The sequence below is a fragment of the Penicillium canariense genome (genome assembly GCF_028826845.1).
Source record: "Penicillium canariense strain IBT 26290 chromosome Unknown utg000002l_segment0_segment0, whole genome shotgun sequence".
In the NCBI taxonomy this organism is placed as follows: Eukaryota; Fungi; Ascomycota; class Eurotiomycetes; order Eurotiales; family Aspergillaceae; genus Penicillium; species Penicillium canariense.
Genome location: NW_026622729.1, coordinates 2,352,589 through 2,377,929, shown reverse-complemented (window position 1 = coordinate 2,377,929; position 25,341 = coordinate 2,352,589). Strand labels below are relative to the sequence as shown.

At 53.1% G+C, this 25,341-nt stretch overlaps 7 protein-coding genes across 7 annotated transcripts; 3 read left to right on the top strand and 4 right to left on the bottom strand.

The window, feature by feature from the left end:
• Window positions 1-1,290: 1,290 nt before the first annotated feature.
• On the bottom strand, window positions 1,291-2,769 carry N7482_004057 (uncharacterized protein; the record flags this gene model as incomplete). The annotated part of the gene is made up of 2 exons (XM_056686182.1): window positions 1,291-2,582; window positions 2,652-2,769. The coding sequence occupies 2 exons, from the start codon at window positions 2,767-2,769 to the stop codon at window positions 1,291-1,293; spliced, it is 1,410 nt and encodes a 469-aa protein (XP_056544924.1).
• Window positions 2,770-3,460: 691 nt separating this feature from the next.
• N7482_004056 (OSTA/TMEM184 family protein) lies at window positions 3,461-5,695 on the bottom strand (the record flags this gene model as incomplete). The annotated part of the gene is made up of 7 exons (XM_056686181.1): window positions 3,461-3,608; window positions 3,671-4,026; window positions 4,082-5,155; window positions 5,221-5,308; window positions 5,373-5,426; window positions 5,487-5,504; window positions 5,595-5,695. The coding sequence occupies 7 exons, from the start codon at window positions 5,693-5,695 to the stop codon at window positions 3,461-3,463; spliced, it is 1,839 nt and encodes a 612-aa protein (XP_056544923.1).
• Window positions 5,696-6,032: 337 nt separating this feature from the next.
• On the top strand, window positions 6,033-15,779 carry N7482_004055 (uncharacterized protein; the record flags this gene model as incomplete). Its single annotated transcript, XM_056686180.1, has 3 exons — window positions 6,033-6,088; window positions 6,142-6,177; window positions 6,230-15,779. 3 exons carry the CDS (start codon window positions 6,033-6,035, stop codon window positions 15,777-15,779), a joined length of 9,642 nt encoding a protein of 3,213 aa, XP_056544922.1.
• A 1,199-nt stretch (window positions 15,780-16,978) lies between these two features.
• Window positions 16,979-19,614, top strand: N7482_004054 (elongation factor 2; the record flags this gene model as incomplete). The annotated part of the gene is made up of 3 exons (XM_056686179.1): window positions 16,979-17,024; window positions 17,107-19,538; window positions 19,597-19,614. The coding sequence occupies 3 exons, from the start codon at window positions 16,979-16,981 to the stop codon at window positions 19,612-19,614; spliced, it is 2,496 nt and encodes an 831-aa protein (XP_056544921.1).
• A 754-nt stretch (window positions 19,615-20,368) lies between these two features.
• On the top strand, window positions 20,369-22,662 carry N7482_004053 (CCCH zinc finger and RRM domain protein; the record flags this gene model as incomplete). Its single annotated transcript, XM_056686178.1, has 4 exons — window positions 20,369-20,433; window positions 20,509-20,627; window positions 20,682-22,273; window positions 22,336-22,662. The coding sequence occupies 4 exons, from the start codon at window positions 20,369-20,371 to the stop codon at window positions 22,660-22,662; spliced, it is 2,103 nt and encodes a 700-aa protein (XP_056544920.1).
• Window positions 22,663-22,830: 168 nt separating this feature from the next.
• Window positions 22,831-23,582, bottom strand: N7482_004052 (putative lactoylglutathione lyase (Glo1); the record flags this gene model as incomplete). Its single annotated transcript, XM_056686177.1, has 2 exons — window positions 22,831-22,869; window positions 22,983-23,582. 2 exons carry the CDS (start codon window positions 23,580-23,582, stop codon window positions 22,831-22,833), a joined length of 639 nt encoding a protein of 212 aa, XP_056544919.1.
• A 396-nt stretch (window positions 23,583-23,978) lies between these two features.
• Window positions 23,979-25,202, bottom strand: N7482_004051 (uncharacterized protein; the record flags this gene model as incomplete). Its single annotated transcript, XM_056686176.1, has 1 exon — window positions 23,979-25,202. One exon carries the CDS (start codon window positions 25,200-25,202, stop codon window positions 23,979-23,981), a length of 1,224 nt encoding a protein of 407 aa, XP_056544918.1.
• Window positions 25,203-25,341: the final 139 nt, after the last annotated feature.

Genomic DNA, 25,341 nt, shown 5'->3' with positions numbered 1-25,341 from the left:
ATCTCCGCCTTGTACATTATCATGAGAAATACTTCTCTCGACTCTATTTCCTGTGCAGTTCTTCCTTCGACCAGATACCCTCGCTGCACCTTTACATGCCATATTGTGATATTGTCTTTTTTGGATTCTCTGGATATGCTAGTATGCCACATTGTGGTTCGCAATGTGATATGATACCCTTCTGGAGGATAGAGCGCCCTGCGCTCATTTGTAATTCCAAAGTTTACCTTGCTTTTCAGTACATCGTTCGAGCAGTTCTTCCTCGACTACGCTCTTGATGCCTAGGTTTTTGAGAAATTTTCAGTGTTACCTAGACAATTCTTCTAACCCATCATTGAGAATATATTTCAATCGACGCTGTTCCTGGAAGGTGTACGCAGACAGCATGCTCATGTCCAAGACCACATCCACTCCAATTATGAGATCTTGTACGGCAATGCTATACCCGGAGTTGTGCTTCAAGAAATGCTCATCTATGCCTAGACTACTGATCAGATCATCTTTGGGGACTGGACCGGCGAAGAACGAGGAACTTTGGGTTTTGGATCCTCGCACCAATGAGATAAGAACTCAGACTCAAGAGCCTCACCTCTATTTTTATACGAGGGCGAACTGTGTCGCTTAAGTGCTTTGGCAAGCTTCTAGAATAGACACAGCATATTGGCTCGTGTGTAAGGCTCTGGCAGGTAAGAAGGACCGCAAGTCGAACTGGCCTGCCTCACGTATTCCGACATATTAGAGGTAGGGTTGGCCCGATGAGAAATCGTTCGGATGTATGCGGCGTGGACATCGGAGGTGACAGCCATCCCTTTTTGCTTGCATGAATTCAAAATGGCCTTAGTAGTGGTGGCAATGTGCCATTGCTCATGCCAAACTGGTTGTAGATTTGCTTAAACGCAGACTCGATTGCCGCACTATACCGTTAATTTTTCAAAGACCATAAAGTTATGCATGCAAGAACTAATGCAACTAGCCTACAAACACAAATACGCGACAGACTGGCCTGAGCCCTACGCAGAGTGAGCCAACGATCATTCTTTTCAATTAAGCCTAGTCCCTTAGTACCTATGCCGCCTATAGGCAGACTTATTACCTCTGCCCCAAACGCTCAAATCAGGCGGATAACGAGACAAACGCAAACAGGAATTCGAAGAGGGGTATTTCAACATAGGCAAGAGAAGAATCAAGAGCAAACACAAGTCAAAAACACAAACGGCAATGTTCCCGGGACAAAAGTCAAAAGCCCCAGGAGAACCAAATGTCCAATATGCTGCAGACTGACTAGGAGAACTAGAAAGCCACACCAATAGCTAAGCCCCGGTACCGAACCTGGTCCTTGGCATGAGAGGTAGAGTATGAATATTGCTGTGATCGACCCTCGAAAATAGTAGGTTGAGAGTAGCCAGCTTCAATATCCTTCTCTGCAGCTGGAGATGGACCATGCAGCGAGGTTCGTGGAGTCGTACCGTTGGTGAAGGTACTAGAGATAGAAGCATGAGGCCACCGGGTCACCGCAGCGCTAGTGATGGTCGTGATGGTCGAGTTGACTGTGGTGCCACTTAAAGTGCGAGTTCGTTCCCATTCAAAACCATTCTCACCAGCAAGCGAGACTTGCTTGGGCGAGGCGGGCTTGCTGGAGAAAAACCATTGAGTCACACGGTTGGGAAGTGGTACCGAGGCAATAGTCTTCCGGTTCTCGGCCGTAGAAGGACGACGCAACGAGGAGATCCGAGATGGCATTGTACGCGAGCTGGCTGACGACGGCGAATCTTGGAGGGATGGAACGTCTGTGGTTTCATCGGCATGCTTCGCAGTTGGGGGAGTTCGAGGGGCTTCTTCTCCCAGCACCTCGGTTTTCACGTGGATGGATAGCTCGGTGTCGAGTGTGATGTTGCTTTCCTCGGACTTCGACCTAAAGTGCGTAGGAACTCTGGAAACAGAAGGAACGGAGGGTACATAGGTAGGCATTGGCACCGGATCCTCCGGTAGAAGAGATTCGACGGGGTTGATAGTGGAGAAATGGGGAATCAAAACACTTGCAATGCGAACCGGCTGAGGCGGTTCAATAGGTTCCTCTATATTTGCCAGCGACCGGCGGTTTGCAGAGCCGACCGGCTTGCGAGACAGAGAAATTCGAGCTTCGCTGGACTGGCAGCGTCGAGACCGAATACCCGCGGGGGAGAGAGCAGGCGGTGGTACTGCCAACGTCTTGCGTGGGCTGGCCTCGTCTAGGGCAAAGGAGTCGAAGGAAGGAAGATCTGATAATCGATTCCCAGATCGGTGAATACTGAGTTGGAGGGGTTGATACATTATCGGCGAAGGCTGCATCTGAAACGATTGCACCCTGCGGAAGTCTGATGGAGCGCTAATCTTCAACGGCGCTGGTGGGTGCCTCTTCCAGGAGATGCTTGCCCGGCCCGATGCGCGCGAGGCGAGATTCCGCCCTTCGCCAAACCACGACGAGAGCGAATGTCGAGGCTGGTGACATACACCCGGACTTGGGAGGTCATCATACACAACCAGCTTCATCGGAGGGACGAGATGAGGTTGGTTATGGCATACCTGCATCTCCCGCTCGACACCTAGAGTGCAGCGTCAGTATATTAATTCGGAGCCTTGCTATGGTTTGACCGCGGAGACCGAATACATACCTCTTCCCTCCGCTTGCTGGCCCTTTGGACCTAGTCCCTCCACACCGGACAAACATTCCCAGCATGACCGTACCCAGCCGGTGACTAGGGAGCTCGCTTGATCAAAAGCCAGCGTCATTGCGGCCAGCGCGGTGGAAACTTAATCCATCACCTTCCCAGAAGGCGGGATTCAAGAAAAGGCGTGCAACGGAAAGAAAAGAAAGGAGGACCTCTCCAGCAACTACATGCAGGAAAGGAAGAGAACAAAAACAAGGACAAAGAACCCCGTCGTACGAAGGAAGAGGATGGACCCCACTTAGAGAGGATAAGGGGCCCCTCCATCGCCCATGCAGCTATGCAGAATAGGCTTCGTGACTCGTCCAGGGACCATCCTGGTGTGAGACGGGAGGCCGCTAAGGATGCGGAGCTATACTCAGGACAGCAATTCATCCTCGACGCGGGCGCCAGCACACGCGATTGCGGGTGGTGATCACCCCAGCGGAGCCGGTGCGGGTGTCTGATTCGTCGGTCCCCCGTGGAGTTGTCACATCTTTGCTTATCACCGAGCGGTGCTATGTATAGCTGCTTGCGAAACTGGTTGGTGGGGGAGGTTGGGCGCGTAGAGAAACATCGGCTGCGCTGGCTCTTGGCCCTCGTGTTTCTTGATGGGCTGTTTCATCCGGGGTTCCACTCGGCGACAACAGCATGCCAGGAGAAAATTGTATAGGCCTTGAACCAACTAAATACTGTACAAACGCTAATCGGCTAATCGCGCCCGAAACGAAGCCCTGTTGGTCGCGTCCGCATCATGAGAAGTACACTGGAAACCACTATTTGCCCCATACGTTATCCTCCTCCACGCCGTAAGCCCATCGCGAACGCGATTCTTCTTGTTCTTCTCCCTGAACAGGCTGGGCTAGGACCTCCCGGATCGGAGGTTCGGCGTCAGCCTCTACGATTGGTTGTCCCGACGGTCTCCTAGAAAATGAGAACAGGGTCAATGAAGCGATTCTTGCTGGCCAATAAATCCTCAAACTTACGAGAAACGTCGGGTTTCACCTCCCGCCCAGGCAGATCCAAGCTCTCGCTGGGCTTGAACGCGGTCTTCTTCCTCAGCTTCACGGTCTTCCACCACGAGGTCAACCAACTGGCTGCGATGCGAATTGTGAGAGCTTGTGGAGCTGGCATTGCGCTGCAAGGGACGTGGCGCACCCGAGCTCTTGCTAGATTTTCTAGAGCTAGTATTGGGATCCCGCCGGCGTTCGCTGCCCGACGCTCGGCCTTTCCGATGTGAACGGGACTTTTTGACATCGCCTCCGCCATTTGTATCTTGGTAGCCCCTGCTGACAGGGAGCCGCTGATCCCGAGGGACTTCATTGGCTGTGATCACCGGATACTATGAATGGTCAGTAAGTCGCGTGAAAAGCGAGGGTACGCGCATCTGGACATACATTCCAGTCTCCAAACTCCAGGGCCCGAGCCTGGGTGAATAGTTGCTCGTCATCATCGTCCAGTGTGATTCCAATCTCATTATAAGACCGGAATCGCTCGGTCGAACTGCGACTGCCTCGTTCACTGCGACTGCCTCGTTCACTCCGGCTGCGGTGACTGGTGTCACCACCCGCTAATAGTGGTGTACGACTGTTGAATTCTCCCGGTTTGCTAGCCTCTCCGGGTTTGCTGGCTTCTCCGGGCTTCGGAATCCAGTACTTTGCCTTACCACCCCGCTCATATCTCATACCATCCATTACGCGCTTGACCCGCGAATGGGATTCCGCATGCGCGATAATGTTATCGCCCGAGTCAAAGAGTCGGTATTCGTAATTCTCGCCTCGGAGAGTGATCTTGGTGTCTTCCACCAGATCCAGAGGCCCAAATGCATCCCGGAGGGCATATTTGACCGGCAACCGGGCAGCAGAGATAGTAGGGTCGGCATAGTCATGCCAGGAGAACGCATACCAGTGGGCGGCGGCAAAGATAGGCATCTCATAGCAGATCAGAGCATCCTGAATCGCCGCTGCCAGGTTGTCTGGGGTGTATCCCGCCACGCTACCAAGAGCCCCCAACCACTGTAGGATCGACAGGAAGAAACCTTGCCAGTATGATGCAAAGATAATGAGTTTAACACAGAGGAATTTGGGAATCGGGCGGAATGGCATGAGGTCATCGTGCAAGCACACCCAGAACATGGCCAGAGAGTATAAACTGACGGTGACGCTGACGTTATACACAATGCCGGTCCACAGATAGCCCGAGCCAAGGCTCAGATAGCCTTCCTCATAGGTGTCTGTCGCCTTCATCACAATCGAAACGAGGGCTAGAACGGGCTTCAACCAGGCATACTGGAGGATACCACGCTTCACGGCAAGGAAGGTGTGCGGGTCGGAGATGTCGACTTTCGGGAGGACATGATTGAGCGGCCATGCATGTGAGACTGGGGGACGGCCATGGGTCATTATGATTAAAGCTCTCTCTCCTCCCAGGAAGTTGATCAAGAGCTGAAAAAACGTGTAAATGGTGAACGCCTAGCAAAACCCACCCCCTGTTAGCACGAGCCCACTCAGCGAGCTTGACGTTGCCCGTCGCATACCTCATAAATGTCACGGATAGGATCAAGAAACTGAGCCGCTTTGAGTGATACAATACTAGTCCATGATGATGCTGCATAAATTGGTACCCTGCTCCTTATCAGCACTGTTTTCTTTGGCCTGTGGGCTCTCTCGGCTGCCACCCAATACTAACATCAGCAATATGCGAACCACGTATCGCTGAAGCAGTGGTTTCCGGTAGTTTTTGCTGTAGGAAAGCTGGGTTAGCAGCTATAGGGGCTGTTGTAGTCGCGGACAAAGCTCGTACGTTTGAAACCATATGGACCTGCCAGTCAATGCAGTATGTTAGCTCAGGAGTTAATGACGACCGCCACCGTACAAAGTTCCGAGTAGGGCCCAAGTGGAATAAACTCACACAAGAGACAGTAGCGACGACACTAGAGCCGAGACACCGGAGGTGATAATGATCGCTCGAGCCAGGCTTGAGCCTGTACCTCCGCCAACGGGAGCCGTCATGGCTGTGGACAACTTGTGAATGACGAGCGCGCTTCGGGAGGGAGGCCGCGTTCTTAGAGGAAAATCAGGTCACCAACTCATTTCGTGGAACCAAGAGAGGCGATGACCGCCTGAACGTGAAGGGGGGTGGAGCTTGTTGACAAGCCTAGAGAAGTTGCAGGCAGGCGTGTGCCGATGACGATCCTCTCGTGACACCGCCTTGACTTTCAACACCCGCATATCGCGACTGCCTCCAACAAGAACCCAAATGACCGCGCGCGCATCTCGGGCTCGTCGATCGCGGGTCGCTCTGTGTCGCTGAGACGATGCTCATGCCAGCTGGCGGTTTCACCCAGAAATGGCCAGTATAAGCTTGACGGCCTCTTACCTGACGCCGGATCCAAGCTTCAATTGGTTTGTCGGAGCCGTGATTGCCTTCCCAAGGATTGCATTGCTGATCTACATAGGTTTTTTATTCTGGAGCTCATCATCTCCTTAATTCTGTGAGTAAATTGCATGCCCTCCGCTGATTGTTGTCGCTGAACCAAGGGAAAGTGCCCTATTCTTTCTGCTCTATTTTAACCGGCTGTTCGCGACCCTCCTATCCTACGCAATCCGAGCTTACACTTGGCACTACTATCGCGTTTATGTCGACATCAGCGCGCTTCAAGTATCTTTACTAGGCGGCCGAATATTCTTCAAAGGAATTCGCTATCATGGCGCGAACGAGACAATCTTCATTCACGGAGGTTTCATAACATGGAGGTATTGGAAGCGCACAGTCGAGCGGACGGATTTTTCACATGCCGGGCGCAAGAACAAGGATCCAAATGATGCAAATCACAATGGATCTGTCCCTTGTGATGGTGCAGGCGCCGCAAGCCGAAACGACAGTCTTGGAGAACAAGGTGGTGTCGAGAAGAAGATTGCCCTACCATGCCGGATCTCAATCAATGCCTACGGCTTAGAGTGGTTCATATACAACCGGACCCCAGCATACGACAGCATCCTTGCCGGCTTCGGATACAGGGACAGCAGCTTGAGTGAAGATGAGGAATCCGTCCAGTCTCCGGCGGAGGGTCAGCCAGAGACCCAAGGGACCGAGAGTACATTCAACATCAGGTCTGCAAGTGGAACCAAGTCGACCTTTGATGACAAGTCTGAGCGCAGCATGCGTCAGAAACAAACGTTGGGGGGACCCTGGGACACAGACATTCGCGACTCGGAGCTCTCAGAATCTGTTTCCCACATGCTTCAGCTCCTCCCAGTCAAGCTGGACTGCCAAAAGGGCGCTATCGTCATTGGCAATGAAAATACTCGATCTGTTCTGACTACGACATTCGACAGCGCGGCGGGCAAAATCGCTGCCTGCAAGGCGGGCCCGCTGGACCTGTATCGGCAGCTTTTTACCTTCAAGTTCAACAATTCAGTCATTCAGATGCGACCAAATCCCGACTTTAAGCAGAACCAAATCGCAACTGCGAAAGTGCTTGGTACCGTGGAAGAGGAGGAACGCTCTTCCGAGCGTAAGCGGACGAATCCCTTCAACTACCGCTTCCATAAACGCAAAATGTGGCATAGCATTCGTGATTTGGTTCCGTATTTTCAGACGTCAGTGGAATCGTTCCACGCCAGGATCAGGCAGAATGATAGTATGCCAAGGAGTCAAGCCGAGTTCCCGGATGTTCGATGGGCCGGCCTTTCTCGATACCTGGATGAGGAAAATGACGACGACCACGAAAAGTGGAATTCGGTCGAGTATGGGCGATTCTCTACTATCCTTGAAAGTCCTGCCTTGGATTTGACGTATTTCTGGGATATTCCCGGGCGCGTCGGCCCCGAGCCCGTGGCATCTGCTCGCTCAGACCAACATTCAGCCACAAATATCAATCACGATCTTCCACCCGAATGGGGAATTGACCTGAAGATTGACGGAGGCACGATTAATTATGGTCCTTGGGCGGACAGGGAGCGCGTCGGTTTACAGAACGTTTTTTTCCCGAACTTCTATCGAAGCTCTCAACCCGCTGAGCAGTTAGCACCAGGGGTCTTGCGTCAAAGCACACTCTTCAAGTTGCGAGTGGAAATTAACGAAGAACTCACCCTCCGCATTCCGACCCGCGAGCCATCCAAGGATTGGATGTGGAAGGGCCGCGCCGATGCCATTCGAGGGGCCTCGAAGGCCAAGAAGCAAAATAAGAGAAGAAATTCTCGGCCAAAGGAGGGCGAAAAAGGGCACATTGGCCCTGAAATACGTCCGTTCGGGTGGCTTTCTCTTCGTGTTGGCTCTGATTCCACTATCAATTATGGCATGGATATGGTCGCATCAAGCCAGGGTTTCCGGAACGATCTTTTGCTGGATCTCCGAGAATCGAAAATGTCTTCTAGTGTGAATCATGGATTATTATGGCAATGCCCTCGACAGCTGGTCACTTGTGACCTGTCCAACCCCCTCAGCTGGAACAGTCTTCGCTCATGGCGATTTAATGTCGAAAGCCGGGATCTGGAGCTGTTCATCCTGCGAGACCATATCTTTCTTCTGACTGACCTCGTCAGCGATTGGGCATCGGGCCCTCCGTCGGATTACCATACGTTCATTCCGTTCATTTATAACATTGATCTTGTTTTCTTGAACCTTCAACTGTTCGTGAATGTCAACGACCGTAACATTATCAGCAACCCTTCTGACTTGGAGGACAATCGATTCATTGTCATCAAGGGCAAGCAGCTGACGTCCAATGTGACGATACCCTTGAACAGGTACCAGCCCGAGCAAAATGCAGTCGAATTCAGGGTTAATCTCGAAGACGGAGAGGTGGACTACCTAACACCTTTGTGGGATACGTTACACGCTTTTCTTCCGGAAAAGTCCATGGCCACACTGGATAGCCTTTTCATCGATGGATCCTACAACTACTTTTCTGCCACATCGTCGGAGCTGATCGACACTTTAATTCTCAATATAGACGGAGCCTCGCCACGGCTGTACCTCTATGGATTCTTGATCAAGAGCTTCATGACCGTTCGAGAAAACTACTTTGGCGATGAGATGCATTTCAAAACACTGGAGGAGTACCAGGAGCTGGCCTATGCCGATGAGCAACCTTCAAATCCCACTGGGATCAACCCTAATCGGAAGTCAAATGATATGGATGTTTTGGTGCATGTCACCGTTGACAGCCCCTGTGCGCTGCTGCCCGAAAGCATATATGATCTATCCAGGTGCTCAAGGCTTTGTGCTGCATCCCTTGAGGTCGACCTGCGGTTTACAAATTACTACATGGACATGCAGCTTTCGATCAGTCCAGTCAAGCTGGATTTGCAATCCCTTCAGTCGAATGGCTCTTCTGTTATATCTGGCACCCAGCTGTTCATTGACGGCATTTCAGCATATGGTCACCGATTGTTTGGACTGCCCCCCGCGGAGCCAACCTATGTCTGCAACTGGGACTTTGATGTTGGAAAAGTCTTAGGTGAATGTTCCACAGATTTCATCGCGTGCCTGGTTTCTGGTCTGAAAAGCTTCGATTTTTCTTTTGACAATGAGGAGAATACATTGCACCCACTCTTCCCACCGGTTCTTTTCGATGTCACCTTTTTGAGAGCCAACATCGCGTCGATCCATATCTCCGTGCTCCTTGAACAAGTAGCCGTCATTTTGACTTCTCAACCCCTGTGCATCAAATTTAATGATTGGGCAAACTCGAAATTTTCAAAACGGATGAGCTTTGTAGCTCCCGGCATTACTATCGCTGCGGTGGATCGTCAATCGGTCTCTCAGTCTCTCCAAACATCTGAAAAAACAATTTCCCCCCTGGGTCTCGTTGAATTGGCTATTGGACTTAAGATGGCCATTCGCAAACAAGATATTACAGATAGTCGACGCTTGCAGCAGGAACATATCAAGGTTCATGACCAACGAACCCACCGAGCACAATGGCTACTTTTTGACTGGGAGGAGATTGCTCCGACTTCGTCACTTCCACACGGTGATGAAACGGTGTTGCCCCCAACAATGCCGATACCTTCAATGCCAGAGCCGATCCACGAGAAGAACGTCTCAATAGGCACGTCATATCGAGGATTCTCGGGGATGCACAGAGACGGAAGCTCCAAAAGCTTCCTGGTGCATTCCGAGACATCAAGCCTCCGAAATAGCAAAGCTTCCGTCAAAAATGCGTCTCGTTCTTCATCCAGATCGGAGTCCAGGCGAAGACCTGCTCCACCTCCCCGGGATGCAAGCTGGTCTACTGCCCGATTAAAAAGAGCCAACCAGAGCCAATACCCTACAGCGGCCATCAGAGATGCTAATCCTTGGATCCTGCCTCAGTTTTCCTACTGTAAGCTTTATTTAGATACGTCTGAGCTTCCGTCGACGATAAGCAATAAGACTGCCCAGGGAGGAGATGGCGGCGCCGAGACAAACAACAAATCAATGTTTTTGACATTTGAAGACGACCAAACGACATATACCAATCTTGCTGTTGATCTTCCCTTAGGTATCAGAGGTTTCTGCACTCCAAGGTTTCTTCATGGGTTGGCCTCATTGATTGAAGAGCTCGAGCCGAAACATCCAATCCAGATTATTGATTCCCTTCAAAAGGATGTGATTTCCGACATTGTTGGCTATGACAAGGCGATGAGCCAGCCAAAGAAATCGACTGCGATTGCCGTTCGAATCCCAACCATTCAACTGCGACTTGTTGATGTATCAGGATCCCCGGACAATAGAGAAATTGAGTTCCGGGATGAGTACACTATCACAGTCCATAATCTCTGCACTGAGTTTCAAAGAAGGGTTGAGAGACATAAGGGCGATCTCCTGGAAGGCCTCAAACAAGGCATTACTGTTCATGCGGCTGCCGACCATGTCTCGATTTCGGTCGAGGGTAGCCGAACAGATGCTTTTCAAGAAAAGGCCATTTTCAATTGCGACCTAGAAGACATGAACTTCTGGCTGGTAACCGCGCCAAATATTCGTTCTCATCTCCAGATGCGACTCTTCAACACAGTCACCTCTGCAAAGTCTGTCGAACGTCTGGCCTTCCTAGTCCGCCGAGCTACAACCATGTTTGACTCTGTGGCATCGGCCTTCCAGCGTACCCCAGCTTCTAGCAAGCAGCGCCTGCAGTTTCTCATCTACTTTGTAACACATTCAGCTGGCGATATGGCGGATCCCATTTTCTTGGCGCGCATCTCCAACGTTCTTCGTGTTGCAGCAACTCACTTGCGACAGCACGACTCATGGAAGATCATCTCCAGGATTCGCAATATCTACAAGAATCTACCCGTGCACTATCAGCGAGAGCTAGAACGAAAGTGCCAAAGCGACAGGCCACCTTTACCATCTAATGCCAAGTCAATGGTGTTGACTAGGTTTGACCAATGGCGAGCCTGGGACCTTGCCCATGTCGAAAAGAGTTATGTTATGCGGAGACTTTGGTCAAATCCCGAACCGCAACCGGTCAAACCAGAGCCATCGGTGTCCTTGTCATGTACCGTGAGAACGCTCCGATTTTCTTTGGATCCTGGTCCGAGAGAAAGCAATTTCATCGTGGAGAATCTATCGACTGTTGCCTCGCTTATTCTAAACAAGGCAACGCAAGGAGACAAAATAACGCAGAAGAAGGTTGCCACGTTGCAATTGTACTCCTCTTCCGTTGCTCTCCGCTTGAGATGGGAAATTGTGGACCTCGTCGAGGGGGTGATAAAGGTCATGTCAACTGTCACCTTGGTGTCGTCACCTGCGCAACCGGTCGCGAGTCCTGGAGAGAAGACACCAACTGAAATACAAATTGTCTTTGGCACAGACTTCGGATCAGTCAATCTCGATGCCATTAATTTGAAAATGTCTTTGGCTTCTAAAGCTCTTCGGGGATCTATTGTTCACAGCTCACAGAGCACCAAAACGACACGAAACGGAGACCTGGCTGTGTTATTCAGTGCTGAAGCTTGCTTCTCGGAGCTCCTCAGTCAATCTAGAACTTTAATGGTGTCGAAGATTGCCGACCCGTACTTGTATTTCTCGCTCATTACTGATGAGAATGAGCTGAAGTGCAAGCACGACTGGAAGGTTGCTGGCTCGTGCAGGAAGCTTCGATATGACATGAAGGAGGACCCAGTTGGCATGGCGCACACTGCTGATCGCCTAATAGAAGACGAAATTCGGTACATTCGACAGCTTGTGGAAAATGTTAAACTTCCAAAGTCCAAGCCGGAACAGGCCCCAGTGTCGAACAAACCTATTCTCAACAATGTCCATGTGGCAATGTTCCTGGATGATTATCGGTTGACCTTCAGCCTTCTACCATCCTTGACGTATTCGGTTTCTGGCGAAGTCGCCCGCATGTCGGTGATGCCGACGGAAACGTCGAGGATTGAAGTGGATTTCGACGTCAAGAAGAATTCGCACATCTTTACGTCTGGCGAAGGCGACAGATCTCGTACTTTGTCGATACTGGAAATCCCTCCTGCCAATGGCCGAATTCTTGCCAACCTGTTCTCGGCGCGGAAAGAATTGGAGGTTGATATGACAATCGAGCTGATTCGCCTGGAGGCCAGTGCTGTGCGCAGCCTTCTTGGTGTTTTGACCGGACCTGATGTTTCCCATCTCATCTCTGATCTCAAGCAAAGCGCGGACGTGCTCCAGTCTCATCTTGGGGACGTGCTTTCCTTACAGAAGCCAAAACCAGAGCCCAAGTCAGCGTCGGAGGATTCCGCGATTCTGTATAAATCTCGACTCACCATGGCTGGTTTTGAAATACACGCCATCGCACCTGGCCTCAATAGCAAGAACTACTCTGCAGAGATGATCTTCAGTCTTGGAATGATGCAGATGCGACTTCAGAACGGCCTGGACCGCGGCTATTCCATGCAGTATCCCGAATTCAGCATTGATGCTTCCCAAATCAACTTCGAGTTGCGCAGACAAGAAAAGTCAACGAGCAATCCATACGGTTGCTTCTCAGCTGGCATCAAACTCCAGGGAACTTCCACGGTTCGCGAAAATGGGGAAGTCATACGAGCGTATCACCTCACCAGCGACAAATTCGACATTGAGCTGTTTGCTGAGACGGCTGCGCTGGTAGTTGACATTGCCATCTACACCCAAGAACGGATCAAGACGCTGGATCTATCCCATGAAGTGAAACGTCTTCGCAGGCTCGGACATCGCAACCAGCACGAAGCACCAAGAACTCCATTAGAGGCGCCTGAGATTCATGTAAATGATAATGACCCACCGCAAGTCTTTCTGAATGCATTGTACTCGTTGCAGTTCCGAGACATCCAGGTTGCATGGAATATGTTGACTCCATTATCTGGTGGTTCTGGCGGCCGCCAACCCGAGGATTTGGTATTCTCCATCCAGCAGGTTGAGCTCTCCAACAAAAAGAAGAATGCGGCCAAGCTTCGGATTGAGAATATGCAGCTTCAGATGGTGCCATTCCGCGCAGACAGGAGAAAGCGTTCACTCAACTCAGCTCTGATGCCTGAGCTGGCCTTCAATGTGGCTTACTACTCCAGCGAAAAGGAAATGTGGTTTGCTTTCCAGGCTGCAGGAAAATCGCTCGATATCCGTGCGGTATCAGAATTCATCATTCCCGCCAATATGATACGGAATTCTATCGCATCTTCCACTGAGGCTTTGCGAGAGGGCAAGGCTGCCTGGGCCACTGCCCCATCCCCAGACAACGGCAACAAGGACCGCAGTCTATTTGGTAACAGACGCGTCCGATCGGTCCTTGTTGATGTTGACTTTGCTGGTGCCACAGTCTCCCTACAAGGGAAGCAGAGCCATGATTACCAGACCTTGTTGACGGCCACCCTGAAGGGCAGTCGGCTCTCAGAAGCAAAGTACGGTCAATATGTGCAAGGAGACTCGGCGACCACGGCTACTCTCCAGGCACCAGGCGTGGCCCTGAAAGTTCAGTTCGAAGACAATGGCACTGATGACCCGGCACTTAATGCAGAGCTGAAGGTTGACCCGTCGAGCAATGTCCTGTATCCAACCCTGGTTCCTCTGGTCAAGCAGATGACCGCTACAGTCAAGGAGATCATGGGTGAACAACAGCAGGGCCAACAAAGTTGTCCGCGAAGACCATCCATGTCGACAAAGTTGCAACCGCAGAAGTTGATGCATGAGACTCCCTTTGGCGCACCAGACCCAAACTCCATTCTGGGACGCTGCAAGGTGAACCTTGGATTGCTATTCTGTAAACAGGAATTCAGTTTGAGCTGTCAGCCAATCGCCAGGGTAGCTGCTACTGCGCAGTTTGAGAGTGTCTACGTGACTGTCAATACAGTACAGTCGACTGAGCAGGGTCGCTTCCTTGCTTTGTCTTTAGCATTCAACAGCCTGGAGGCCTCGGTGAAGCATGTTTACTCCAATGAGTCTACTGCAAGCTTTGAAGTTCCGTCCATGGTTCTCTCTCTCATGAACAGCAAACATCTCGGCCGAACGAGTGGAATGTCGGCAATCCTGCGAGTGAGCCCCATGAAGGTCTCGTTGAATGCCAAGCAAGTCCAAGATTCTCTATTATTCCAAGAGATCTGGCTTCCATCGGATGATGATGAACCCGGTTCCAACTCGCCCCCTCCGCCGTCGGAACAGCCTGAAGCCCAAACCTACATTGTACAGCGATACCAGCAGGTCGCGTCCGCTTCGGCTTTCCCTTGGAATACTACCATTGCCGTGGAGAAACTGGAGATTCAACTTGACTTGGGGTCAACGCTAGGCAAAGCACAATTTAAGATTGATAATGCCTGGGTGTCTTCGAACAAGACCTCTGATCGTGAGCAGAGTATGTGTATTAATTTCGACTCTGTTGGCATCGAGTGCAAGGGTCGCCTGGCTGGTATTGTCGAGCTACGCTCATTCAAGGTCCGCACCTCTATCACCTGGCCCGAGGAGATGGCCGGGCATACGCCACTCATCCAAGCCTCGATCGCCTTCCCCCATCTGCAGGCCAAGGTATCTTTCGACTACCAGCCATTTTTGGTCGCCCATATTGCCCAGTTCGATTTCCTGATGTATAATGTCCGCGAAGCCTCCGGCCAGGGAAGCGAGCGACTGTTCAGTATCCTGGAAGGGGATGAGGTCCAAGTGTTCTGCACATCCCTGAGCGCGTCTCAGACCCTGGCGCTCTTCCAAGCATGGCAGCGCTTGGTGCAAGACAAGCAATCGGCATACGAGGCAGCTTTGCGGGAGGTGGAGCGGTATCTTCGGCGCAAATCCTCTGTGTTTCCCGATCGGATCGAGGCCCGGAGCAAGGAATTGACCAAAAAGGACGAGGAGCCGGAACGAGCACCTGGTTCCCTTCACACAGGCGTAGTCGTTCACGTCCGGCATGTCAACCTCGGTGTGTTCCCCAGCTCATTCTTCGACAACCAAATCTTCAAGGTCGAGGCCCATGATGCCCAGGCCCGGTTTAACGTTTCGCTCGAATCCAACAAGATCCATAGCGCCTTGGGTCTGACGTTGGGCCAGCTTCGTGTGGCACTCTCCGGCATCAACCGCCCTGCCTCAGCCCACCTGGACGAGCTGTCGGTGGACGAGATTGCCAAGCGCGCCTCTGGCTCCCGTGGCGGAACGATCCTCAAGGTGCCGCGACTGGTGGCCGGCATGGAAACTTGGCAGGTGCCCGGGACGCGACAAATCGACTACATCTTCCACAGCACGTTCGAGGGCAAGGTCGATGTGGGGTGGAACTACTCGCGCATCAGTTTCATCCGCGACATGTGGGAGACGCACTCGCGGGCGCTAGCCTCCCGACTCGGCAAGCCTTTGCCCCCGTCGGCCGTTCGCATAACCGGTGGGCCCGGGAGGAGCGGCGGGGGCGAGGAAGGCGGCGGCGCGGGCCCTGAGCAGGAGAAAATCACGGCGGTGGTGAATGTGCCACAGAGCAAGTACACCTACACTGCATTGAAGCCGCCGGTCATTGAAACTCCACAGCTGCGGGACATGGGTGAGGCAACACCGCCGCTGGAGTGGATTGGGTTGCAGCGTGATAAGCTGCCCAATATCACCCATCAAATCATCATTGTGACCCTGTTGGAGATTGCGAAGGAGGTGGAGGATGCGTATGGGACAATCCTGGGGGCATAGAAGATAAACGAGCGCGCGCGCGCGAGAGAGCACATACGAATCGGCGTTTTAGGACATTCATTCTTTGCACATGGGAGCATTTATAGTCTCTCGGAGTCTTTGTATTATCACTGGGTCGATCATATTGATATGTATATCTATTTTTGGTACATTGACTGGCTTCCAATCTTTCAATGCTCCGTCTCCTGCTCCGTCTCCTGCTCCTCGAAGAATGTAGAGACTCATAATAGACAGCATGCCTCGATCGGGTCCCTAAACGGGGATATACTTCAGGCAGCTGATCGGCGCGTTACCCCATTACTAATCAACCCCCTCCCCCCACCGGCCGGGCGGTGAGAGGCGGGGCTGGTCAGGGTGAAGTGGTTGGTTACTCGGGCAATCCACCCGATTCAACTGGTTTTCACTGGTTTCAACTGGCTTTTTCGGGGTTAAATGGGTTCCCTGCTGCCTTTTCAGTGGCCGTTCAATCAGAGGCGGCACCTTGAGCGGGTGGTGTGGCGAGCTGGCCAGCTGCTGCTGCTACTGCTGAGCTCGGCAAGCTTTATCGAGTACCACGGAGCCGTCCGGCATGACTCAAGCACTAGCTAGAAGCTGATTTCAAAGCAAAGACCCCGACGACAGAATATTATAATGCAGGAGCAGAAGGAAGTGCGGCAATAGTAATAAAAGCCGGAATGTGCTGGGGGCTGCCAGGCCGGAGTCGCAAGTAGCGCCGGCCCAAAACGCACAAAAGCGGGCGGGGCAGAGTTGAAAAAGTCTCCACTTTTTCGCTCGTTTTTTTCTCCCACTTTCCTCCCCTCCTCTCCTCCCTCTCTTTCTCATCTTCCTCCCCTCTCCATCCCTCTTTCTCCTCCAGGAGCAGTTTACACATAGTTCTTTTGATCTTCACCGGGCTTGTCCGTGAAAGATCATCTGTGTGTTTTCTTGCTTTTTTTTATCCCTCCAAAAAAACTCAACCCCGCCTCTAGGGCTTATCTGAGGAAAAAAAACCGTCAAGATGGTCAAGTAAGTCGAGCTTGCCCTTCCGAATCATCTTCGATATAAAGGAGCAATAAAGCTAACAGTCACTTTTTCATAGCTTCACCATTGAGGAGGTCCGTATTCTGATAAACTCTGCCCTCGGAAAGAGCTGGGGGCCGAGGGAGGGGCATGTGTATGTGTGCAGCGATAACTAACATGACCTCCAGATCCGCGGCCTGATGGACCACCCGGCCAACATCCGGAACATGTCCGTCATTGCTCACGGTATGTATTTTCACCTTTGAGGATGGCGATGATAGACTCGTCTGTGCTGGTGGGGCTGACCAGATTTTTTCCACTCCTTTAGTCGATCACGGCAAGTCCACCCTGTCCGACTCCCTGGTCCAGCGTGCCGGTATTATCTCCGCCGCCAAGGCTGGTGAGACCCGTTTCATGGACACCCGTCCCGATGAGCAGGACCGTTGCATTACCATCAAGTCCACTGCCATCTCCCTGTACGCCAAGTTCCCCGACCCGGAGGATCTTAAGGAGATCCCCCAGAAGGTCGACGGTCACGAGTTCCTGATCAACTTGATCGATTCCCCCGGTCACGTTGATTTCTCGTCTGAGGTCACTGCTGCTCTCCGTGTCACTGACGGTGCCCTGGTCGTCGTCGACTGTGTCTCCGGTGTCTGTGTCCAGACCGAGACTGTCCTGCGTCAGGCCCTGACCGAGCGTATCAAGCCCGTTCTCTGCATCAACAAGGTCGACCGTGCTCTGCTCGAGCTGCAGGTTTCCAAGGAGGATCTGTACCAGTCCTTCTCCCGTACCATTGAGTCCGTCAACGTCATCATCTCTACCTACTTCGACAAGGCTCTCGGTGATGTCCAGGTCTACCCCGACCGCGGTACCATCGCTTTCGGTTCCGGTCTCCACGGCTGGTGCTTCACTGTCCGCCAGTTCGCCGTCAAGTACGCCAAGAAGTTCGGTGTTGACCGCAAGAAGATGCTCGAGCGTCTGTGGGGTGACAACTACTTCAACCCTAAGACCAAGAAGTGGACCACAAAGTCCGAGCACGAGGGCAAGCCCCTTGAGCGTGCTTTCAACCAGTTCATCTTGGACCCCATCTTCAAGGTTTTCGCCGCTGTCAACCACAACAAGCGTGATGAGATCAACAGCCTTTGCGAGAAGCTCGAGATCAAGCTCCTCTCCGACGAGAAGGACCTCGAGGGCAAGGCTCTCCTCAAGGTCATCATGCGCAAGTTCCTGCCCGCTGCCGATGCTCTGCTGGAGATGATCTGTATCCACCTGCCCTCCCCCGTCACTGCCCAGCGCTACCGTGCCGAGACTCTCTACGAGGGTCCTGCTGACGACAAGGCCTGCATTGGTATCCGCGACTGTGACCCCAATGCTCCTCTGATGCTGTACGTCTCCAAGATGGTTCCCACCTCCGATAAGGGTCGTTTCTACGCCTTCGGTCGTGTCTACGCCGGTACCGTCAAGTCTGGTATCAAGGTCCGCATCCAGGGCCCCAACTACACCCCTGGCAAGAAGGAGGACCTGTACATCAAGGCCATCCAGCGTACCATCCTGATGATGGGTCGCTTCGTTGAGCCCATTGAGGACGTCCCCGCCGGTAACATTGTCGGTCTGGTCGGTATCGATCAGTTCCTGCTCAAGTCCGGTACCCTGACCACCGATGAGACTGCCCACAACCTGAAGGTCATGAAGTTCTCTGTCTCCCCCGTCGTGCAGCGCTCCGTCGAGGTCAAGAACGCCCAGGATCTGCCCAAGCTGGTCGAGGGTCTCAAGCGTCTGTCCAAGTCCGACCCTTGCGTCCTGACCATGATCAACGAGTCCGGTGAGCACGTTGTCGCCGGTGCTGGTGAGCTCCACCTCGAGATCTGCCTGAAGGATCTCGAGGAGGACCACGCCGGTGTTCCTCTGCGCATCTCCGACCCCGTCGTCTCCTACCGTGAGACCGTCACCGCTGTGTCCAGCATGACTGCTCTGTCCAAGTCTCCCAACAAGCACAACCGTCTGTACATGACTGCTCAGCCCATCGAGGAGGAGGTCGCTCTCGCCATCGAGTCTGGCAAGATCAGCCCCCGTGACGATTTCAAGGCCCGTGCCCGTGTCCTTGCTGACGAGTACGGCTGGGATGTCACCGATGCCCGTAAGATTTGGTGCTTCGGTCCCGACACCACCGGTGCCAACCTGCTGGTTGACCAGACCAAGGCTGTGCAGTACCTGAACGAGATCAAGGATTCCGTTGTCTCCGGTTTCCAGTGGGCCACCCGTGAGGGTCCCGTCGCTGAGGAGCCCCTCCGCGCTGTCCGCTTCAACATCCTCGATGTTACCCTGCACGCCGATGCCATTCACCGTGGTGGTGGTCAGCTGATCCCCACTGCTCGTCGTGTCCTGTACGCCGCTGCCATGCTTGCCGAGCCCGGCCTCCTGGAGCCCATCTTCAACGTCGAGATCCAGGTTCCCGAGCAGGCTATGGGTGGTATCTACGGTGTCCTCACCCGCCGTCGTGGTCACGTCTACGCCGAGGAGCAGCGTCCCGGAACTCCTCTGTTCAACATCAAGGCTTACCTGCCCGTCAACGAGTCCTTCGGTTTCCCCGCCGATCTGCGCTCCGCCACCGGTGGTCAGGCCTTCCCCCAGTCCGTCTTCGATCACTGGGCTATCCTTCCCGGCGGTTCTCCTCTCGACAGCACCACCAAGCCCGGCCAGGTCGTCCAGGAGATGCGCAAGCGCAAGGGTCTCAAGGAACAGGTTCCCGGCTACGAGAACGTAAGTTTTGCCTCCTTGTACATACTTCGAAACCCCATGCTAACATGCCTATCTACAGTACTACGACAAGCTGTAAAAATGCTCATGACCGACCAGATTGCGACTGGCAGTCGCGCGTGGAATCTTTTTTTATGAAATTGATGAATGCAATACAACTTCCCGGTTCAAACAAAAATTTCATCCCCGCTTCGATGCGGGCTTGCTTTAAGTCACTGCCGTCTCTAGAAAGTGCGGAGCTCCGAGGGATGTCCCGGGCACCTTGGTAGTCACTGCCTCGTTTGCTTTTGTCTCTATAGTTTTTTTTTGTGGTCCCCTTTTTGATGATTTTCCTTGCATGTTTTTTGCTGTGTCTAGTTTTACCGTTTGGACATGAAAATCAATATGGTATGCTAGGCTTCAGCACTGCGTGTTCTGCCCCTGTAGGCCTTGCGAGTAAAAGACTAGATATCGAATGGACTGACTGTGAACTGAAGTCGGCAACCCTTTCAGCCTGGCAAGAAGCTGCCTCATCTGCAAGGTCTGCACCTGTGTGCTCACGTGACCATACAGCGCGCCTTCGCGTTCTTTCAGTCGCTTCCGCGCTTCCAGTCTTCCCATTACGCATCGACTCCGCATGGGTACGGGTGGATAATTCTTTGTTGGCGTACATTTATTATTTCGCCTGCCAGATCTTCCCTTTTCGCAGTCCGGCCGACTCGCTACGACCGCTCTCGATCTGTCGCTCAGCTCCGGCTTGCAGTAACACTGAACCCGTGCACATCGCGACGTTGCAGTCGAATTCTTCCTGAAAGACTCCGGTGCTCGCCGATCGTTGAGGCCAACTCGCCACGATGCAGTTCACTGACGAAGAAGCGGAGGACGTGAAGAACTGGGTGGTTAAAAGGCTGGAGGATATGTAAGTTCAGTTCGCGCACATGGTCCAGAGCTCCTGGAGGAAAACCCAGCTAATTTTGCTTGCTTTGAATTGCAGCTCGGATGCCGACTCCGATGTTCTGGCGGATTACGTGCTTGCGCTCATTAGGACAGATGCGCCGGATGACGAAATCAAACAGACCTCCGTCGAGAACTTGGAGGACTTCCTGAGAGAAAGTGCGCTTGACACTCCTCGCGCTATGCTCCTTCATTCTGCTGACATAAGTTTAGACACTCAAACGTTTGTGGACGAGCTCTTCGCCTCCTTTAGCCCGAAGCCAGCTGCTCCAGCGGCAGTTCCTCAAGCTCAGCCTCCCGTCCCCGTGCCACAGGCGCAACCGGTCTTCAATGCTCCCACCGGCCCCAAGGGTGAATTCTACAACCGGAAGCGGACGTACAATGAGGGATTCCAAGGCGAGGAAGATAGTGGGAATGGCGTGCCGCAGAACCGTGCTTTGAAGACTCCGCGCCGCGGGCGTGGTGGCCGTGGTGACTGGCTGGGCCGAGATGGGCGCCATGCACAGGGTGGGCAGCAATATCTACAGGGTCAGCCTGGCAGCTTCTCCAACCCTATGATGCCTGGATTCCCGCCATTTGATCCGAATGATCCGATGGCGGCGATGATGGCGATGCAGGGCATGCAGGGCATGGGTTTCCCCCAGATGCCCGGGATGCCTGGCATGCCTGGTGCTCCTGGTCAGCCCGGTGCTGAGCAGCTGGCAGCAGTGAACCAGCGCTGCCCATTCTACGACACTCAGGGTATCTGCTACCTGGGCGCGACTTGTCCGTACCAGCACGGTGATGCCGGGCCTAAGGAAGAGTATGACCCGAAGACCGCATCACTTGGGACGGGCGCTCAGCGAGGAGAAGGTGGCCCTTCACGCGGTGATCGTGATCGCGGCCGCGGCCGTGGGCGCGGTGGGTTCAACGCACGAGGACGTGGCGGCCGGTCCGACTTCTCGTCCGCTGGACCTAACGAGGACCAATCGATTACGACGATTGTCGTCGAGCAAATTCCTGATGACAAGTTCTCCGACGAGGCAGTGCGCGAATTCTTCTCGCAATTCGGCAACATTGTAGAGGTGACGCTGCAGCCCTATAAGAGGCTCGCGCTAGTCAAGTTTGAAACCTACGCCGAGGCTAAACAGGCCTGGGCTAGCCCAAAGGTGATCTTCGATAACCGCTTCGTCAAGGTCTACTGGCACAAGCCCAAGCGGGATGATAAGAACGGCGAGTCTCAACCTGCGACCCCTGTATTCAATCAGGACGAGTTTGAAAAGCAACAGGAGGAAGCGCAGAAGGCCCACGAAGAAAGATTGAAAAAGCGCCAAGAGGCCGAAGAGGCCAAACAGGCCCTGGAGCGCCAGCGTGCTGAGCTCTTGAAGAAACACCAAGAAGAAAAGGCGCGTCTACTGCAGCGTATCGGCGGTGGCGTGCCGGAGCCTAGCAATGGTGCCGGCGAAGCTGATAGTCAGTCCGGCGAGACTACCCCTGCCCCGGATGAGAACGTGAGCGACGAGACGAAGAAACTGCGTGCGCAGCTGGCTGCTCTGGAGGCGGAGGCAAAGACACTCGGAATTGATCCCTCTAACCATGCCGGTCGAGGCGGCTATCGTGGTCGTGGGGACTTCCGTGGCCGTGGCGGATACCGTGGACGTGGAGGGTATGATCCTTCATACCGTGGGGGATATCGCGGCCGAGGTGGCTTTTCGCCTCGTGGCCGAGGAGGCGTTTTGCGCCTAGACAACCGACCACGACGAGTCGCTGTCTCGGGCGTTGAGGCTGGTTCGGATAATGACGAGGCTCTGCGGCAGCATCTGATTGTAAGTGATTGTTCTCTCCTTTCGCGGCCGCAAGGGACGGCAGGCTAACAAGTTATGTTTAGGGCATTGGCGAGTACGAGTCCGTCGAGCCCAACCCCGACCAACCGGGCTCCGTGATTGTGGCTTTCAAGGAGCGCTACCAAGCTGAGAAGTTCATGTTCAGCCCCTGGAATGCTCCCTCCGCAGGTGAGGTCCAAAAATCTTGGGTCCCCAACCCGCCTATTACCGTCACCCCCACTGCGGTACCCACGGAGAAGAATGGCCCCGGATATGATGATCAGGACATGGTCATCGACTCTACACCAGCTCCCCATGCGCCGGCGCCGGAGCACATGCCGCAGCGGGAAATGGACTACGATGTGGCGGAGGAAGACAGCTGGGGCGCATAGTTAAATGATCTTACATTTCAATCTTATGTACCCTCGGACTTGGTGTATAGGGCTTCATGTTTTCAAAGATGTTTTCGGGACGGGAGGTATGGGGTTTTCCCGGGTTCCCGTGTGCTGTTGGATATCATCCGTCTTCCACGTCGTAAATATGAACCAAGCAGTGATAGGTCAGATATTCTGGGGAATCAACTCCACCGAATACCCGTCCTACCGCAGCGAGTCAGTATCACCCGAGACTCTACTGAACCTCCACTCGGGAGTAGATCGAGTAGATATCTCCTCAGACAGAGGACAAGATAGGTAGGTTCGTTTTAACTCACCGGGTCCACCACCATAGCAAACTTCTCAAAGAACCACGCATAATTCTCGTGAATCTCTCCCTTCCCGATCCCCTTCTCCTCCTCCCACGAGGACAACGGAATAGACTCCCTCTCACAGACCCCCAGATCCTTCAGAACCGGCACCCCCGCAGCCTTCAACCGCTCCACGGCAGCCCCCACATCTGGCACCGTAAACCCCAGGTGCGCAAACCCCAGATGCGGCGGGCTATTGCCGGTCGACACGCTCTCCGTGCCATGCACATGGTACAGCTCTAGGAGGCCGCTCGTCCGCGTCATGACTGGGATATCGCTTGTTGTCCTGGCCCACGCGTCTAGACCGTCGCCGGTGCCGGGCGGCGGGTGGCCGAGGTAGTAGATGGTGAATGGGCCGGCGTTCATGGTAAAGATCACACGCATGCCGAGCAGCTCGACGTAGAAGTGCAGAGACCGCGCTGGGTCTTTGACGCGGATTGCGAGGTGGTTCAGGCGGTAGTCTTTTGTTGCGGGGGTTAGGGGAGGGTTGAAGGTTGGCGTTGGGCCGCCGGGGGAGAAGACGCCTTCTTTGTCTTGGGGGAGGTCCGTGAAGGAATTGGAGACCATTTTGTAGTCGACTTTTACGGTTTGAAGGTGGCAATGGGAGGAATTGGGAGGTGGGATGCGATGCATGGGGGAATGGCGGGGGCATTACCTCCGCAGCGGGGATTATTGAGCTCGTCATCTAATCTACTTGGCGTTCTGCATAGATGGCACATTGCGGACGGTGGACCGCATATCTCTCCTTGGGTTCAAGTACTCTGAAACGGATGAGAACTACAGTCATACATGACGGTCAACGAAGAGCCCAGCACGAGTTACGGCCATAGCTGTGGGGCGAAGAGTCGAAGCGTTTGCATTGACTATCAGAAAAGGGTCACTGATCAAGGAGGGTTACAGGATAACGGCAAACTCAAGATGAAACCCAGCAGAAAAGAACATAAAAAGTATATCATGAGAATCTTATACGGCCAGAGACCTCCATAATCTGCGTAGCCTATTCACCAATCTCTCGGAAACCGGAGGCGGAAATGATTCGGCACGCTGGTGGGATCTATCGCCGTGCATGAACCAAAAGGAGTCGTTGAATCGATTCATCAAGATTTTACAGGCTTGATGTTTGATTAATCCTACGTTTCGTTGGTATAGCCTTTCTTCGGACAGGGCGTCGGGGTGTTGCGCTTCAATTGAATCCCGCTCAAACCGTTTCCTCGGGTTATCCACCTGCGCCGACTTGTTGAGCTTCAAGCCCATGTCCGTAGCCCGCCAGGTATGGACATCCCACCTGATATCGCGTGGATCGAGCCCTGGCCCCAGATCTATCCATCTGGTGAGCGCTAGACAGACCTGTTGCCCGCCCAGTCCTCGAAGCGCCATCTTCCAGGCCGTATTACAGTACAGACATTTTCCACGTTGCGCCGGCTTCGGCTTAGCCTTCTCGTATCGGGAAATAAGGTTGTTGATCAGCATATCAAAATTCGAAGTGGGGCGGCCGATGTGTGCGCATATCTGCATGAAGTTCGTGTCCGGGAATGCCGGTAGCTTGGGTGCGATCGGCCTCCGTACGACCGACAATTCTTGGATCCGGAGACACAGACTCGGAGAGGAAGGACAGATGCGCGCGTCAACTGACATCAGTCTTGTGTGGTGGGCCTTTTTAATCTCGGTATAAGAGAGAGACTCTGTAGTGATCCCGAATGTAGGACCGTTGTAGAATCTCCGCATGGCGAGTTGGAGATGTTCAAAGGAAAAGGCATACTTGCCAAGATCTGTACCCCATGGCGGGACCAGATGGGGTTGTATAAATCCGTATCTCAGGTGATTCCTATAAACGCAATATGGTTTGCTGAAGTTGCATCCTGGAGGGTCTACATTTTGCCATAGATGAAGTTTGACACACATCATGCATGCATAGTAGCGAGGCAAGTCGCGTGAGAGCCTCTCCAAGAACTCATACCGATAGAGCTCTTCCCCTTCCGGAAAATCGAAACGCGAGAAGAAGAAGTGCCGTGGGGCTAGGTATGCTGTGAATGGGTTCTCGGGTCTAGCGATGTAAAGTGCCCTTAGGCTATGATTGCAAAGTGCAAAACAAGCGAGATCACCCTGCTCGAGTTTGTTGGTGATTTCTAGTAAGATCTCGAGCGGAAGGGTCATCATCGGCGTGAGCTTCGGCGTACTGTCTGTCATTGTCTCTGTGGAACTTGCAAAGAGCATAAGACCTTTCGAACACACGGTACGTCGTGAGCGGAGATTATATTGCTATAGGATAGACACTGAATCACGCAGCCGGGGAATAGAAACTATACAGATTATCAGTAGGCGAGTT